Genomic DNA, 17,209 nt, shown 5'->3' with positions numbered 1-17,209 from the left:
CAGCCTAGAAAACACTTTAAGAACCAACTTTCTGCCCAGAGAGATAATGTTAACCAGAGTTTGTCATGCAGCCCAGGCAGGGAGGGAATAAAAGGCAGGTTTTGAATTTTTTTATCACTCTTTTCCTTTTTTAATAGGGAAGTAAAGGAATGTAATGTAAGTAGGGCATTTGGTTCCCAAGTTTTCCTCAGACTCAACAATGGAGGGCCTTTTCCTAAGTTCTCTAAATTCTTGATAAGAAAACAAAATGTGCTTCAAAGTGTGAAATAGTCTTGATCTTTCCTGAAAGAAGAGGGATAACTCTGAATCACAAGGCATGCCTCACAGAGATGAACTGTCAGATTGAACTGTTCATGTTTAAACTTGTCACTTTTATTTCGGGGAAACATTCATGAATTTTGTCCTCAGTTTGATACCTAATTTCTTTTCAACCAGGACCAATATAAAGTTAATTAATTATACTAATTTACAATTAGTAAATTGTACTCATAAAAGATGCAGATGGGTATATCAGTAGGAAAGGCAGGGGAGGTATGAGAGATGAAGGATGTTGTTACACTGTGATGTAGTCCAAGATAGTTGACCTAGACTACCAGTAGACCAAAGACTTATTCTCTAGTGCTATGCAGGAGGTCTCATGTGGTGAATTGTTTGCTCTCTAGTAGATGAGGAGATTTGGAAAGCAAATGAGAGCACTTTCTCCAGCAGTTCTGACATTCCCAACAAGCAGTTTGCCGTTTATGAGGTGGCTCATTGGTTCTGCCCAGATGCATTAAGGACGAAGGAATAAAGCCCTTGGTGCAGGCTCCTCCTTCATTAGCCATCCTGACGAATTTGGCTTCCAAGAGGCCTTGTTTCCCCAATGGTATTTCAAAGTTTTACCTGTGGAGAGGAGGGCAGAAGGAGCCACCAAGGTAGCAAGAGTCTTCACAGCAGTGATCATTGATCAGCTAGGACAGATGGAGTTGAACTTGGGGAACCCAAATTAGGGTTTGTGTCTGGGGGAATTTTGATGAGCAGTTTTGCAAAGAAATTAAATCTTGGAGGATCCCACCTAGCAATGCGGGATTTGTAGAGAGGATCTTAGGGGCAATCATGAACATCTTTTAAGGAAAGGCTGGGAGTAGGGGGAAATCCTCTGTGAGGGCACAGCTGGGTAGAATCTGTGGTGTGGGGAAGTTGTCTAGTCATGTTGTCTAGTGAAACTACCTCAGAGACAAACTTAAGAGACTACCTCAGGTGACAAGTATTGATAAGAAAGCAAACCCATGGATAAAGTTCGAAGAAAAATGAGCAGGTAATTGAAGCAGTCAAGCCACCTGCAGGAAAGTAGGTTGTATCCGTTGTTGAAAAAAGTCTTTCTTTTGTCTGAGGTTAAACCTCTGAACTCATTTTAAAATGTTGTTTAGAGGTTGATCTGAATAGAGGTGAGAGTCATTGCTGTCCATACGCTTTGTGCTGTGAGGCCCTACACTTTAACATGGTGTAATTTTAAGGGAGTTGGGGTTAGGGGGGAGTTGTGGGGCCCTGGATGTAGATCTCCCCAAGAGGACACCTTCTCAGAGCACAAGATGTAGATGTTGTGGTAAGAAAGCCACTCCGTTGACAAAAGAAGCTGTAAAAGATGTTTAAAACACTAAAGTATTGAAAAAGGTGGGAGCATACGTGGAGAAACAAAGATAAAATGGAAGTTTAAGAAAAAGGGTAACTGACAGATATAAAGGAAAATCTTTAACCACAAGGACCCAAAAGGAAGGCAGGCTAGAAATCAAACTAAAATGATAAAAATTAAAGAAACAGTGTTTATGAAAAATGTATTAATAAAATGTGTAAAGACTATGGGGAACAGAAGGAATTCCATACTAGAAATACAGTAAGTGTGAAGAATTATTTTTGTTCATGTTTAATCACTTCAACTGATGCTCATTGGAAAATGAAGCACCATAATTTTTAGACACATTGTCCACATTGGTTAGCAGTATTATATTCAGGGAAATATAGTCACAGAGATGCTTACATCATATATTTTTACAGTTTGACCACTATAATTTGTTATTTATGGTGCTGTCTCAAACATGGTATTTTGTGTATTATTGGTGAGAAAAGCCGTAGTCAGAAAGATGAAGCTTTATTACAGTGACATGTTAAATGATTGTGATGTGGGAAGGACATTAGTCTTTCAACACCATTCTATAACAGGGAGGGTAACAGTGGTTGATTTGAAAATATTATATGAAGGTTCTCATATTATAAAGAACTTTGAAAATCTTGCTCATGCTTATATTCACTGAGTTACCCTGACAGCTGTACCCTGGGTATGCAGCCTACTTTGCAATTCCAATATTCTGTGTTGTAAAGATGGCCCAGGTACCCAGGAACCTCAGCCAGGGGGTCTGAGGACCAGCCAGGTCTGAAAGCTGTCCTCCCCTAGCCAGCAGGGTGGGAGGAGAAGTAAGCAGCTGCATGTCGACCTTAATATCAGGCAGGGAAGATCTCTTTCATCTGGAAATTTTCCTGGGGTGGTTCTAGTTTATGGCCAGGTGAAGAGTACGATGATAACCTATTTTGTGTTGTTGTCATGATATTTAAGCCCCATTCTAGAATACTAAATGTTATGAGAATTTATGCAATGTGTAAAATGAGTTGGGGTATTAAGTACAAAGTGAAACCTGACAGATTTCAGGGGAAACCTGAACATTCAAATCCTGAGAGTTATAGAGTCCCTTGCTAGCTACACATTATTCTCTACTCCCATTCCTTTTTTGAGAATTGCTTCCAACCCCTCAAGATCAAGCCATATATCAGCACAGTCACTTATTTCAAAATTTTCACAGTAACTTCTTGCCCAGTTTCAGACTAATTGTACATCTGTCCTCCAAGTTATTTTTTTTTGGTGGGTTGAAGTGTGTTCTTGGTGCTCTGACTTCTTTCCCTTGACTCTTCCCATCTTTGTGTGTGTGATTGCAGGTCCATGGTCACAGACCATTCAGGATGCTGGTGTGAATGAGCAGTGCAGCAACATCCTCAACAACAAGCGGTTTATGTTGGACATGCTGTATGCGCATAACAAAAAGCCCAAGGATGAAGAGGAGAAGGAGCTGGAGGCGAAGGAGGAAAAGAAGGAGACGGAGGAAAGTGAGGAGTCACTTACTAGCCTAGCCAGTAGGATCTCTATTCTTCAGGCCACCAAGCAGGCCAAAGATGAAAGTGTCAAAAAGATGGAGATTGGAAATCTGGAAAACCAAGGCAGTGTGAAAGCCTTTGCAGAAAAATTCAGCAGTGGTGAGCTGGCTAAGGGGACAGCCGGGCCTGAAGATGAAATCAGTGAACAGGTCCCCGAGAAAACACCAGCACAGCCAAAGAAGGAATCTGATTACATCTGGGATCAGCTCATGGCTAATCCTAGAGAACTTAAAATCAAAGACATGGATTTTACAGACTTGGGGGAGGAGGATGATGTAGATGTGTTGGACATGGATATGGGTCCTGGGGACTCCCTTGTTCCCCCTCCTCCACCTCCACCTTCTTTTCTGGGTTTGCCTCCTCCACCACCTCCCCCCTTGTTTGGATGTCCACCTCCACCTCCACCCTCTGCTAATTTATTGGCTCCTCCTCCACTCTTCAGCACTCCTCAGGGTTTAGGGTCACCCCAGGTTTCTAGGGGTCAGCCAGCATTTATAAAGAAGAAGAAAACCATCCGTCTGTTTTGGAATGAGGTACGGCCATTTGAGTGGCAGTGTAAAAACAACAAACGCTGCAGAGAATTCCTGTGGTCGAAACTGGAACCCATTAAGGTGGACACTTCCAAACTGGAGCATCTCTTTGAGTCTAAATCCAAGGAACTGCCTGTCACAAAGGTACAGCTTGTATTCAGTTTGCTATTATTCTGCTATTGTATTGGTATTCATTCTGACTTAGATCCAGATGATTTATGTTGTTTATATAAAAACAGTGGAAATTACTGAATGTGTTTCTAGGTTGGCCTATGACAGAAGATATTCCATGGCCTGATGTTAGGAGATGAGCCTAGGATGGTGTACGTGCCAAGCTGCCCTCCTGTTTCAGACCTACCGGTTGTGGGATATCATTTCAGAAGGCAAATACCAAGAAATTTTACATTACCTTGTCCGTAGCTGAGTGCCAAACTAGGTATTGGACTCTGAAATATTTTCTGTTACATTCATATGAAGGTCACAGCATGGTGACTCATAACTGTGTATTTGGCAGTTCTTTACTTGGTAATATTTTCCTAATCATTATGTGGAAAGGTTAGAGTATCAAACTGGATCTTCTGTGTAGAGTCTACACGTGTGCTTTGTTCTGAAGGATTGAATTATCAGCTGGACCAAGTTTACAGCTAAACTCTGCCGGGGTGTTGGGGTTTTGTTTTATACTAGTGAACAGGCCTATATTAAATCCTTAATTTATGCAATGTGGCAATTTTAGGATAGAAGCTGGCACAGGAAATACCTCTCTAGCTAGGATTCCCTCTTCCTCAGTATTTTATAAAATAAATTCACAAAGGCTGGTGACATGGCTGTTTAACATTAGAATCAACAACAAAAGGAAGCTTTTTATAGTTACATTTGGTAGGAATTTGAAGTAGCATTAAAAAAGTTATTAGCTTCAACATTTGTTTTTCATGGCTATATAAAGTCTTTTTCTTCTAAGCAGAATAATCGGTATCAGGGAAACAATGTTTTTTTCTGGTTAAGATGCTAGTAAGAAAGTCTATCTCTCTTAAAATAAATAAATTGCTTGTGTGTTTTCTCTGTGTGCCTATATGTTTTATAGTGACATAAAAAACAGTCAGCACCTTTAATATTTTACTTCTCTTTAGCTAGAGAAAGTTGTCATATCTGTTATGTATCATAGATGTTATTGTTTACTCTAAATTTGGAGAGTCTGGATATCTCACAGTAAAAGTTCTCAGGTCACTTGTCTGTATTATTAACTCAAAATTTTCAGTACTCATTCTTGATCTTCTTGACCGAGTGGAAACATTGTAATTTCAACAATCAAGCCCCTAAGTACCTAGCAAACAACAGGTACAGAAAGAGATGGCTCAGGTAGATCCTGCCATCACTGTTCTTAGTTGAACTTTTTTGTGACACAGATGCATGTAGATCTGAAACGTATGATGTAGCAGCCTTAAAAACACATTCAGCTGATTGTTCATTTAGCCAATGCTGAGATTAATTTCTCTCTCTAATTCCCTTTCTGCTGAGGAAGGAATGCTGGTGACGTCTTGGCATGCTGCTCCTCATCTCTCTCCCCGTAAATACAAATCTGCCACAGATGGTTCATAGATGGAAGGAATGAGAGCATTTTCTTAGATCCATAAAACATTTAATTCCTTGAATTGAATGTGGAATGATGACATATTTGCCATTTCCAAAATTTAGCTTTGTGCTAAATGCCAGTATTGTAATGGATCACTCTGGCTGATTCTTAATCTTTTATTCTCACACAAAATTTTGATAAATTGTCAAATTGTTGGAATTATGACTTGTTTACTTTTCCAGTCACTCATTGTGCGTGTTCCCAAACTGCCCTTGGCCATTTTCCCTCCCTCACACTTGCTTCTCAAACCTGCCTGATGCTTTGGCACAGCTTTTGGCTCCTGGCTGGAAGATGAGTGAGCAGGTTTCTTTGAAATTAGTGCAAGTCTGAGGAATGATTTAGATGACTGCTTTCCTCCTGGAGACTAATAACTGCTCTCTGCATGAGACATTGTACTTTTGGCACTCTTTCCACCCCGTCCCATAACACAGACATAGAACTCTCATTGTCTCTGTAGAGAAGACAATGGGGACCGAGGAGTCCTGTAGTAGAAGTCTACGCACACTTCTGAAACTCCTGCCTGGTTTTGGTGAACACTAGAAAATCTTACAGAGTAGGAGTTGGTCCTCAGATCAAGTGAGAGTAGGAATAATTAAGCAGACCTCTGAATCCGTAAAAGACTTGTACGGTTTGGTACGAAGATTACACTCAAATTAGGATAGCTCTCGCTTTTTCCAGACTGCTTGGTTTATTTCCAGGGATTACATTCCCCGTTGTGTCTAGTTTCTCCTGTCCAATGGCTGCAATCCAAAACAGGTTTATTCTATAATATCGTAAAGTCTGACTCACAGCTCAGTTGGTTCAGCTGAAAAAAAGAATGTAGAGCAACAAATCAAAAGTCAGATCTCCAGATTTCATAGCAAGAGATGGAAGTAGGTGCATGGAAAAGGAACAGTCCAGAAGGATGAGAAGAAAGGCAAAGTCAGGGTGTGTAAGGGGGGGGCTTAGCTCTTTCTTGAGCATATGCTCTTTCATACAGCTGTAACCAATTTTACTCCAGTTTCTAATCCTTCACTGTGATTTCCACAACACACAGCTATAAACAGCTACTTCCTGGCTCATGAGAAGTTTTTCATTAAACACAACAGACTGTAATAAAATAAAGTGGATTTTAAATTGTAGGATATAATACAGGATTTGGGGGGTTGGGGCTGGGAGGGGAGATTCTTGCTTTTAGGAAAACTTATGCCACACTGGGCAACTTGCACATTGATTATAGTTAGTGGAGCACCTTTAGTTGCGGAATGTTTATTTTCTAGAATAGAGGATCATGACATTATATTTTTTAATAGAAAGAGAGTGATCAACTAGCCCCTCCAAGCCACTCTAGTATTTTCTTTCTTCTCAGTCCACCAACCACACATATTTTGACAAAGTACTTCAAAGTGTTTACTCTTCTGTGAACAGAAATGAAAACATGCAGACACCTGAATCAGATGTTTGTTGTTCAGCCCTTCTGTCATTCACTTGGTTCTGCATGAAAGTATTATTTTGCTGATTCATGTATACCCTGTGGGATATAGTTATGCATGTGCCACAGACATAAAAACTTGAAAGGGTGAAAAATTAAGTAATCTGTTTTCATGTACACATGTACGCATACTTAGACATATTCCTTTTGAAAGGATTTGTTGCAATTTGAGTGAATGCCAAGACAAGTCATAAATGTGGACCAGAAATTTCTGAAAAAAATTACATACATGTATCATGGAAAAAGTCAGTCAGCTGAACGATTCCATTTAAAATCTCCTGAACTAAATCCTTGCTAATTGAGATAGAAATAAAAAAAAAAGCCATCTCACTAGTAAGAGATCACTGAAATTTTCCATGCTACTGTTGCAGACTTCTGCAAGTTTAAAGGCAGGAGATATTTATGACTTGATGCTCATATATAATCATTTATTTATATTACCACTTGAAAAGTTATTTAAATTTTTCTGCTTCCTATATTAATTAAAGCAAAGAGGCATGTTTTAGACTATGTGCTCATCAGACTGCAGATCACCTTCTGTGGGATGTAACAGTTTTTAAATCTATCTGGACTGCTCAGGCTTCAACAGAAGCAAGAGAGTCTGACCAGTTAGGTCTTGTGAATATCTAATTTGACTGTAATAGTTAATACATTGCAGAAATGTTTGTTTCCCACACAGTACCTCACCAGTTTTGTATTTTACAATTACTTTTGCATTTGCATTGTAGTATTCAGAAGTTCAGGGGTTATGTTTCATACTGACACATTAAAATATAAAATCAAATGCACTAGTTCACTGTTCTCTCAAGCATTTGAAGTCATTCTCTGTTAATAAATTTATAAAGCTCAGATTGAAGTCACCTATTATTGTAATAAAAATTAATACTTGTAGCTTATTTTAGCAGTCAGACACTTACACATGTGCAATTTCATTGCAGACAAAAAGCAATTCTTTTCCTAGTGGTCAGGTAGTAAAGTTCATAGCAGTAAAATCTTTCTCTTTTCTTCAATATTTTATTTATTTGGAAAGGATTTCTTTGGAACTCAGCCATCGTCCCCAGAATGGGTTTAAAAATCTCTTCTGCCCATGTTTTTGAAAAGGGTTACTTACCCCAAAATTTTATATCCCATGTGCAGTTATAGCTCTGGAAAATACCTACATGCATACGTCCCCTGTACAGCTCATCTGTCTGTCATAAGTCTTTGCTAAGGAGCAAGCGCACTGCTGCGATCGCCATCATCCCAGTGGTCAGTCGTGTAACCCCCAGATGAATATGTCTCTCTTGTCAAACTTTGGAGCCTAAAAACAGAGCTGCAGATTTGAGGCTTACTTACCCATACCACTTGTGGGAAGCCTAAATTTAACTCCTTACCCCAGGCCTTTTCCCTTCTGCGTAGATTCTTTGGAGCTGTGTAATTCTGTGGAGTAAAGGACAAGGTAAAAATTGGTGGTTTAAAAAAGGCTTAGTGCAATACAAACTCAAGAGGAAGCAGTCCCTGTTTGTTTTTAATGTGGTCTTGGCCACTAACTGTGGTCCTGAAAATGTTATTAATGGCTCAAGAAGAAAAAAACTACTGCTTTAAAGGAGAAACTGCATTTCACATCCTTCGGGTAGCTCCCCAAGAAAAAGAGGAGTCTCTTACTCAAAGAAAGAAAAGTACAGGAAGGCATCAGGGATACTTCTGAGGTGTTAAGAAGAGAGCAGTTCTGACAGAACTGACGTAGAAACATTGAAAACAAATGTTATCTCTGCTCTCCTAAAATTTATCCTTTTTACTGCAAAATTGTTATTTCTTTTTAGGTTTAGAAAAACCAAACTCTCTTATTACTTTCACAGATCATACACATGTGGTAGTCCCCAGCTCCTGTAAACTGCAGCTACCTTCAGTCCCATCTACTCACAGAAGTTGCATCATACCATGTTAATTGTTCTGGTACGATGAAAGGTCTGTGATGCCACACAGGTGCTAAGCAGTCTGCGGGGACTGGTGGGTAAACCTCTCCCTGTGCAAGCAAGGAACTGAGCTATGCCATAAAAAGGTATCTTTGTAATGATACAGCTGCATTCCCCATTATGGGCTGACCCACAGCTGGAGGTACTTTGATGAAATCATTTACTAGCTTAGTTCTTTCAATTCAGAAACAGCACATAGGCCTAGCAGTAGGGTGTTTTTTGTCTCAGTGGCTGTGGTGCAGACTCAAAGAAAGTAAGAACAAAGCTTCATGGTCTAAAAAGCAATCCTGAGCAGTAAGAATCTCATCCTGGACTTTCCCCAAATCCATGGATGGTTCCCTCTTCTGAACAGTTGTATGGGTTGCCACACTGCAGCCTGGAAGAAGGAGTTGCTTAGTCTCTTTGCCCCATTGAGGTGCATCTATGGCTGCTGCTGCTGGAACTACAAACCATAGCTAGGTAACAGTGTCTACAGGAAAGTCACAGTCCCATCTCTGCAGCCTGCACTGCAGGTTTATATATAGCAAAGCATCTCTGCACTTACTTGCATCAGTGTGCAGGACTTCTCCCTACATTCCTCTGCTTGACAGCACTCCCCAGCCCATCTCAGATAGGGTGAAGGAGAAAGAACAGAAAACATGTTTACAAAGTTCACATATGTGGAGAGGGAGGAAAAATCCCTGAATATGAGGAGCACAGTTCTCTCATCTTTCAGCTTCCTATTATATAACATAAGTAGTTACCAAAGAGACACCTTCTAGCATGGGATAATGACAGAAAGAGAGGCATGCTGAAACGTGAAAGCAAAGACCACATTCAGCACTACATTATGCCGTGTATTGGTGAGTCACCTTGCATAGTTGGTTCACATTTTGCCAATATAAGGACGGGGAGAAAGAGGAAGAAATTCCTTGGGTCTACTCTAGAATGGAATTTAAAGCATGTGTTGCTAGTTCTTTGTGATTTCATTATTATTTATGCTGGAGAGTGTAAGATCCAAAGATATGTTTAGTTCCAATTAAAACTTAGGAAAAAACAGAAGGGTTGAAATTGTCCTGCGCCTGTGAAGGACTTGATGGACATATCATGAGCATCAAGGTAGAATAACTTTCCCCTGGCAGCCAGAGGTCAGAGAACCATGCCAGTGCCTCCAGGAAGGCCCCTATGGCTCCTTTGTCTGTGTCCAAGGTGGATTCATAACACAGGAGAGTGCTGGCAGGCAGGTAAGAACTACCCTGAGTGTTTCCCAGCCAACCACACACATGAGAGAGGGCCAGCAGCCAGCCCAGGCTGATGCATCCAACAGGGAATTGAGCCCCGGAGCCCACCAGCTGCCCAGCTGCTGCCCCACCAGCCCTGTGCTGGCCAGTCCTGCTGCATAGCAGAGCTCTTGACTGGCAGAGACAGCTTCAGGTGTTTTTCAGACCAGCTCATGCCCCAAACTGCCATTGTTGGCACTCCAGTGTCTTAGGCTATCTCTGCTTTGAACGGCAGATCTCTGGTTGAATCCTGGCAGCTCGTGTTGATACCAGCAAGGATGTGGTAGAAGAATTCAGCTTGTTTTGATGACTACAAATCAATTTGATTTACATTCAGTATCAGCTTCCTTGAGTAGGGGAAGTCATTAGTGAAAGGAGTGACTTTTTCTTTATAAAACAGGTCAGAGGAATAATGCTCTTGTTCTCTTTTTTACCAAGAAAACTGCTGCAGATGGGAAGCGACAGGAGATCATTGTATTGGACTCAAAACGAAGCAATGCTATTAATATTGGCTTGACTGTGTTGCCCCCTCCTCGCACTATCAAGACTGCTATTTTGAACTTTGACGAATATGCCTTAAACAAGGAAGGAATAGAGGTAAGAAAGAATAGTTGATGTCTTCAAGTCTGCATTTTCAATACTTCTCTTTTTTTTCTCTCCATGTTGCACATGGTGCAAGACAGACTTGTCATGGAAGAGGAAAAAGAGGATATATTATGTCATGTCTGAGTATTGAAATTTGTCAGATCTATGTTGTGGGCTCAGAAGCATGTAGTATCCACCTGAGGTTGGGCATGCTCCATAAATGTCGATTATCTGCTTTGTTTGTATCTAAGTTTGAGTAGCAATGCTACTAATTCCTGTCGAGATTTTCAGAGTATTATCTCAAGCTAGACTGAAATACTGTGAAGCAGCAAGAACAGGCAGTGAGTTACTAGGGCTGATGCAACTCGTACAGAATTTAATAAATTTCATGCCCAGCTAGCTGTTGGAGTCATTCTAGATTGTATATCTCATTGAAAACAAATACAGTGACTAGCTCTGCTCAAAATAGCATTTCTGTGTTCCTGTTGTTTGAAGAAAAGCAGTTGGTATAAAGATTACAGATGATGTAATTTTTACCATTACATTTTTAACTTTGCAGATATTCTTACCAAGATCCAAGATGAGCTCTGTTTATTATTTTTTTATCAAAACATTTTTCTTCTATGAAGTGTAAAAGAAGCCTGCTGCTCCCCTGTTTGTTTTTTTTCATTATAGTTGTATTCATTTCAAATTTTATTTTTTCTTTTCAATAAGCCTATATCATCTAGTAAGAGTAATCTACACAACTACTGTTCTCAACTAGTGGCTGAGCTGCAGAGATCATATATTGATTCACAGTCACCTTTTAGAGGTTTGGCACCATGTTTCATGATTTCTACCTTTCCACCTTCGCTGTGCTGACTACATAAGAAAATGAAAAAAGCTTGCTGGAATGGCAATGAAGTTACCAACAAAAGAAATGCAAAAGAAATAGCTAAGTCAAAATATTGTTCTAGCTAGAAGGCAAGGTCTTATTTATCCTTACTCGAAGATAGTTTCTTCCCAAAGCCATTTTACTTATTTGTTATAATAATACTTTACTCGTATTATGAAGGTGACAGATCAGTCTGAAAAGGTAATTTTTCATGACTCAGCCCATGTACCCACCACTGCAGTCAGGAGTACTAAGCTTTACACTGTTGAAGAAGTATCACTCCAGCCAAGCCCAGCTCACAGACCACCACTTAGATTTCAGTGCTGTAGGCAAGGTTTCCATATGAAGTCCAATATAAAATGCCTGATAAGAAAGGACACATCTTCATTAACACCCATGTATTGTCTCCTTTGAATTGTGTCCTTCTCTAGCTTGCTTAGCAGCAGTTCAGATGCTCTGCACAGCCCACCCTTTCCACTGCCAACATTTGTCACTGGGCTCTCCATCTGCCAACCACCTGTGGTGTCCACAGTTGTGAGTGCCTTGTACCACCACACCCTCCTTTGGGTGGCCTTCCCATTAGCTGCCAGGAACCCATAATTTCATTTAAAATATATATATGCAGGCAGCTTTCAAATTGAAGAATTCAAGAAACCAAGAAATGGTACCCTGTTAGTTAGTATACTTGCCCAGTGCTAAAGAAAATGGGGGTTCTGAAGTCTATGTCCACAGCTTGATGATAAGAATGTGAGTAATCCTAATGTGATCATTCTGGTATTTGAAATCAAAAGAAAGGACAAGTGGAGCAGAGCCCAGGTACATTGCACTTTCAGAGATGAAGCCTTCATTGGCTGGGAAGGATGAGGTTCATACAGAAAAGAGCTTTTTTTCCTCAATATTCCATATTTATTCACTTATCAGGTGAAACCCTACACTGAATTCAGTCTCCTTTTCTCAGTCTCCAAGTTACCATTTTTTCTTGTAGTACGTTGTTAGAGTCAGACAGATGTTTATAGTGATATAGGTCTGGATTAAGCTATGCAAAATTGGCCAGGAAGCACACAGGTCGATACAGAAATATATTATTGTGAGTCCCACTGTTTTTGGCAGAGCCCTGCCTCAGTTTTCCATGCTGCCCCTTTGGTCTACAGTGTAGACAAGCTTAGTTTCCTGTTTCTCTTTTCTGCATCTGTCCATTCACTGGCTTTAGCCTTTGGGTTAGTTTAGAGGGGAGAGATTTTTAGAAAATTTTCTGGTTCATATCTGTGGTTCCTAAATATTGGGAAATAATTGGTAGCGATGATAATGAAACAGTAATGATGTAAGAATCAGCTTCATTTATAAAAAAAAAAAACCACAGATAACAAAACATATTATTTGCTATATAATGTAATTGATAGCTTATCTGTGGGTTGAATGAGGCAGGAGTCATATGCAAACAAGTTCTGCAATTGGCCTAATTTAAAAAGTGTATCACAGTGGATACTCAAAAGCATTTCTGCATAGTTAATTGTCTAAAGAGATGTCACATCTAGTAAGCAGAAGAGAGAGATGTAAAGAAAGCAGGAAAAGAGATGTAATGTGTGCAGTGACAACCTAACATTCACTGCTAAAATTTCAGAGAAACTGTAATTTAGGATCCTCTTCAGCTTTTATCAGATCCAACACAGAGCAGAGCACCAACAGCATAAAAAGTCACCTGAGCCATCCTTTGCCTTGGCTGTGAACTCTGTGCTATATCCTTCACTGAGGAGCATCGTCACTGTGATGCTAGTGTGAGTGTGTGTGTGTTCTGCACCTTGCTGGATCAAATGGTATCTTAAAAGTGACCTTAGTGATTTCTTTAAGGACAGTGGATTAAAGTAGTGCTGACAGTAGTTCTAGCAGCAGGGCAGTGATGCAGCAGGCTGCAGGCTCCAAGTTAGTGATAGCCCAATTCATCATCAAGTCCACAGTAATCCAGTAAACCCTCCACAACCGTTCTACATTCTGCTGAATGCTGCTGTGCTAATGACATTGAACTCATTGGTAATCCATCTTTTACTTTTTAACTTTAAATGTATAATTAAGTAGAAAAAATTCTCCAGTTATTTTAAAATTCTCTATACCTAAGTATGTGTTTAAAGAGGTTAGGTACCCCTGAGTTGTGAAAAAAGGCAGAAAATGGAGACACGACGCTAGAAAGGCAGATGTAGTCCACTTACTATGCAAAGCAGGCACTGTTAAAGACGTATTTTCAAAGGAATGCACATTGTGTGTTTGCAAGCAAGCATCAGTCCAGCTAAAAAAGACTTTGCAACCTTACATTTGCCAAAGTGTTTGTGTTTTCCTTTCTTTGAAAGCTTGGCATTCATTGTGTTCAAACAACTTGGAGCTTGCTGCAGAATAAAGAACAGCCTTCTTAGCATGGATGAGGTCTTTCTGTGAGCTAAGCAAAAGAGGCATACTTAAAATCCTGGCACCTAATTTTTATGTATCATGGGCAACTGCAAGAATGGAGTACAGCAAAGCAGTCCTTGGTGCTTGTCTTTAGCAAAGGTAGTGAGTGGATCGCTCTGTAAAGGGCTGCTCAGTAAGGGAACAGGGATCAAAATCAAATTTAGCAGACTAAAATTAAGGTTATACTGTGAGGAAATTAACATGGGTTGCTTTGTACTTTACAATATAGCTTTGTGATGTTATGCAATATTGATTGCATTATAGGTATAGCTTCTAGTAAAACTATTTGTAATTTTAAAATCTGTCTGGGTATGCTAGGCCCTCCATACTTATATTAAGTAATTTGAATTCTAGGTGTCTGGAGTGTCTAGGTAGCCCTGAGATGTAAAAAGAGGTACAAAATGAGAGCTTGGTGTTAAAAAGGCAGATGATGACATGTATAAACAAAAATCGAAATGTGATTTTTGGAAACAATTATGGTATTTACATTTTTATTCTTTTATTATTATGATCATTGACACGGTATATTGGCATTTGCAGTTTCCAATTTGTTTAGCTAATGCTTTGTAAAAGTGTGATGGAATGTTTCAAATCCCATGCTAGCTCATGTGACCTGAAAGAACACCTTTTTTTACAAGTCTAGACAGAAGAGAGAATGGCCTCAATGGTGCCTTGCTGGCTGGACACTCACAGTCAGCCCACCACTCCCCTAATCAGTTTCAGACTCTATTTAAAGAAAAAAGCCGCTCTTTCTCTCCTTGAAGCAAACCTAAACATCTTCTGCAGCTTCTGTGACCAGCAATGGCACATTCATATGTTTCAGTAGATAGCTGAGGAAGTGGAGTGGTGGGACTGAGGCAATCATGTCAGTTCCTGATTTACAGGGATGGCCATCAGCGTTTTAGATGTAGTCCCTTCTCAGAACTGGATTGTTTTTGGAAGAGTTGAAATAAAATTAGTGCAGGCAGCCTCATTTACTGCGAGTTCTGACCTTCAGATACTGTTATAATTTCTTAGATTTTCTACAGGTAAGCAAACCAGCAATGTGTCTTGTTAACAGCTACCTGGGAAGCTGAAGTTTGAGAGAGCCTTTTAGGATTGAATTGTCTGCTGAGACTTGTCAAATATCTGATGAAATACCCACTAATACGTTTTTGGTTATGCAGCTTATGAATTTGTGGGCTTCAAACCACAGAAGCTTTGGACCCAACAACAACCAGATATTTGAGTTACTAATTTTTTTCAGGCTGTTGTTCACCTGTAAGATTGGTTGAAACCGAATATGAAAGTCAAGACATCCTTGCAACCTCATCATCACTGAGAAGCCCTGATATCTCATGAAAGAGATAACTGAAGCACCTAATTTCCTCAGAGTCTCTGGGCTATTTGCAGTTGCTGGTTCGGTGCTTCCTTGCATCCCACACTGAGGCCCATGACCCTCAGCCTTACGGGGTTTATAAATTTTTGCCCTGTGACCATTGTAACTCTTTCCTCTTAGGAACTTTTGGAGATTATACCTCAGGATGGCAGAGTCCCGGAAGTAAGAAGTTTGATCCCTATGCTGAAAGTTCAAGCAAGTGGCTGGTTCCACCAATCCAGCAGCAGAATAATTAGGATCCATTATCCCTTGCAAAAATTACTTATTTTCCTCCATTTTTTGTGCACTGGTTTTCCTCAGAATATATGACTCTGGCCCAGATGGTTGTGTGAGAATGCATGAAGGTGAAATATGCTTGTCACACATACTAGAGAATATGAGCATTGGGTTTGTTAATAACCAGTTCTACTTTAATCGACCTGCAGGCTACCGACACCATCTCAGATATGAGGAAAGACTGAGGTTACTGGGCCTATTTAGCCTGGAGAAGAGCAGACTGAGAGTGGAGCTTACAAAGGCCTATAAGTATGTGAAGGAAGGGTGCCAAGAGGATGGAGCCAGGCTCTTCTCAGTGGTGCCAAGCAATAAGATAAGAGGCAATGGGCAGGAACTGATGGACAGGAAGTTCCTCCTAAATATGAGGAAGAACTTCTCTACTGTGTGTGTGACTCTGCATTGGAACAGATTGCCCAGAGAGGTTGTGGGGTCTTCCTCTTTGGAGATATTCAAGAACCATCTGGATGCAATTCTGCGCAATGTGCTCTAAGGATGACCCTGCTTGAACAAGGAGGTTGGACCAGATGATCCACTGTGGTCCTTTCCAACCTGACCCATTCCATGATTCTGTGGTACTGGGGAGAGTGTTATGAACTAATGATTTGACTCAAAGCTATTTGTGATTTAATGGTCACATCAGGTGCCAGTAACCTTCTGCCCTGCTGTGCTTTTATGCTACTTTTACTGTCGGTGATATTTCAAAAATAGTAGTAATAAAAATTAAAATAATAATAAAGTGACAGATGGTGTACTCATCACTTTCCAACACTGAACAAATGGCTCAAATTAGTCATAGAGTGGAAATCAAGAATAGGAGCATTTTACCATTAGCTCAGGGGCACACCAAGGATGATGACCAGCAGGATCAGAATTATTTTCCCAAGCAGATCAGAAGTGCTGGGGTAGGTCATTGTTATGGGGCCAGTTGCACCCTGGATGGTGTGAGACCTGCCTGCATCTCTGGTCCCATCCAGGCATGGCTTTCAGCAGCAGGGCTGATCCTCAGCAGCTGGCACCACAAGTACAGGCTCTTTTGTTCGGCATTTCTGTTTCACATACTACAGTACAGAGCACAGCAGCTTTGCAGTATTTGGACTTGAATGCTTTTTGTCAGCTCCATCTATCTTGTAGTGTTTACATAAAGCTCAAGGAGGAGGAGAGTCCCTTGGGAAATAAAGCTTACTGTTTCATTCCTCTCTTGAAAATGCCCCAAAGCAGTGCAAAATCTCTGGAGTGAGGCCTCTGCCCCACCACAAAATACTTGTGGGATCCCTGGGTAGCTGCCAAAAGTCCTAGTTATTTGTAGGAGGCAATTGAGAATACTGCTGAAGCGTTAGCCTTTAAAAATGCATCAGAAGCATTTTTTCATCCATCACATGGCTACTGCTAACTCTCCATGTATGGATGTTCAATATGATCCTATTTGCAAGTTGTCCAGTCTCAGCCGAGGGCGTGTTGACTTCTTCTTGTGGAAGAGAGAAGTAGACATTAGGAGGCCTGGCTTCTTCAACAGACACTGCAAAACTTCTTATGAGTTTCAGAATCAGTGCCTTTTTTTTTTCATTAACTTTTTTAGATGAGTATTGGTTAAGCACTGAGAAATGTCCCGAAGCAGCTACTTATAAATTT

At 40.3% G+C, this 17,209-nt stretch overlaps 1 protein-coding gene across 8 annotated transcripts in view; it reads left to right on the top strand.

Annotated features, from left to right (window-relative positions):
* Positions 1 to 17,209, top strand: part of FHOD3 (formin homology 2 domain containing 3) — a 389,282-nt gene that overhangs the window by 320,850 nt on the left and 51,223 nt on the right. For all 8 annotated transcript variants that reach the window (XM_032689383.1, XM_032689376.1, XM_032689370.1 and 5 more), the window contains 2 exons: positions 2,968 to 3,857; positions 10,467 to 10,625. In XM_032689383.1, the coding sequence (XP_032545274.1) occupies positions 2,968 to 3,857; positions 10,467 to 10,625 (1,049 nt within the window). The remainder of the gene's footprint in view (positions 1 to 2,967; positions 3,858 to 10,466; positions 10,626 to 17,209) is intronic.

This window comes from Chiroxiphia lanceolata, chromosome 1 (assembly GCF_009829145.1).
Source record: "Chiroxiphia lanceolata isolate bChiLan1 chromosome 1, bChiLan1.pri, whole genome shotgun sequence".
In the NCBI taxonomy this organism is placed as follows: Eukaryota; Metazoa; Chordata; class Aves; order Passeriformes; family Pipridae; genus Chiroxiphia; species Chiroxiphia lanceolata.
Note: the sequence above shows the minus strand (reverse complement) of the source record. Positions and strands in the feature narration are given on the sequence as shown.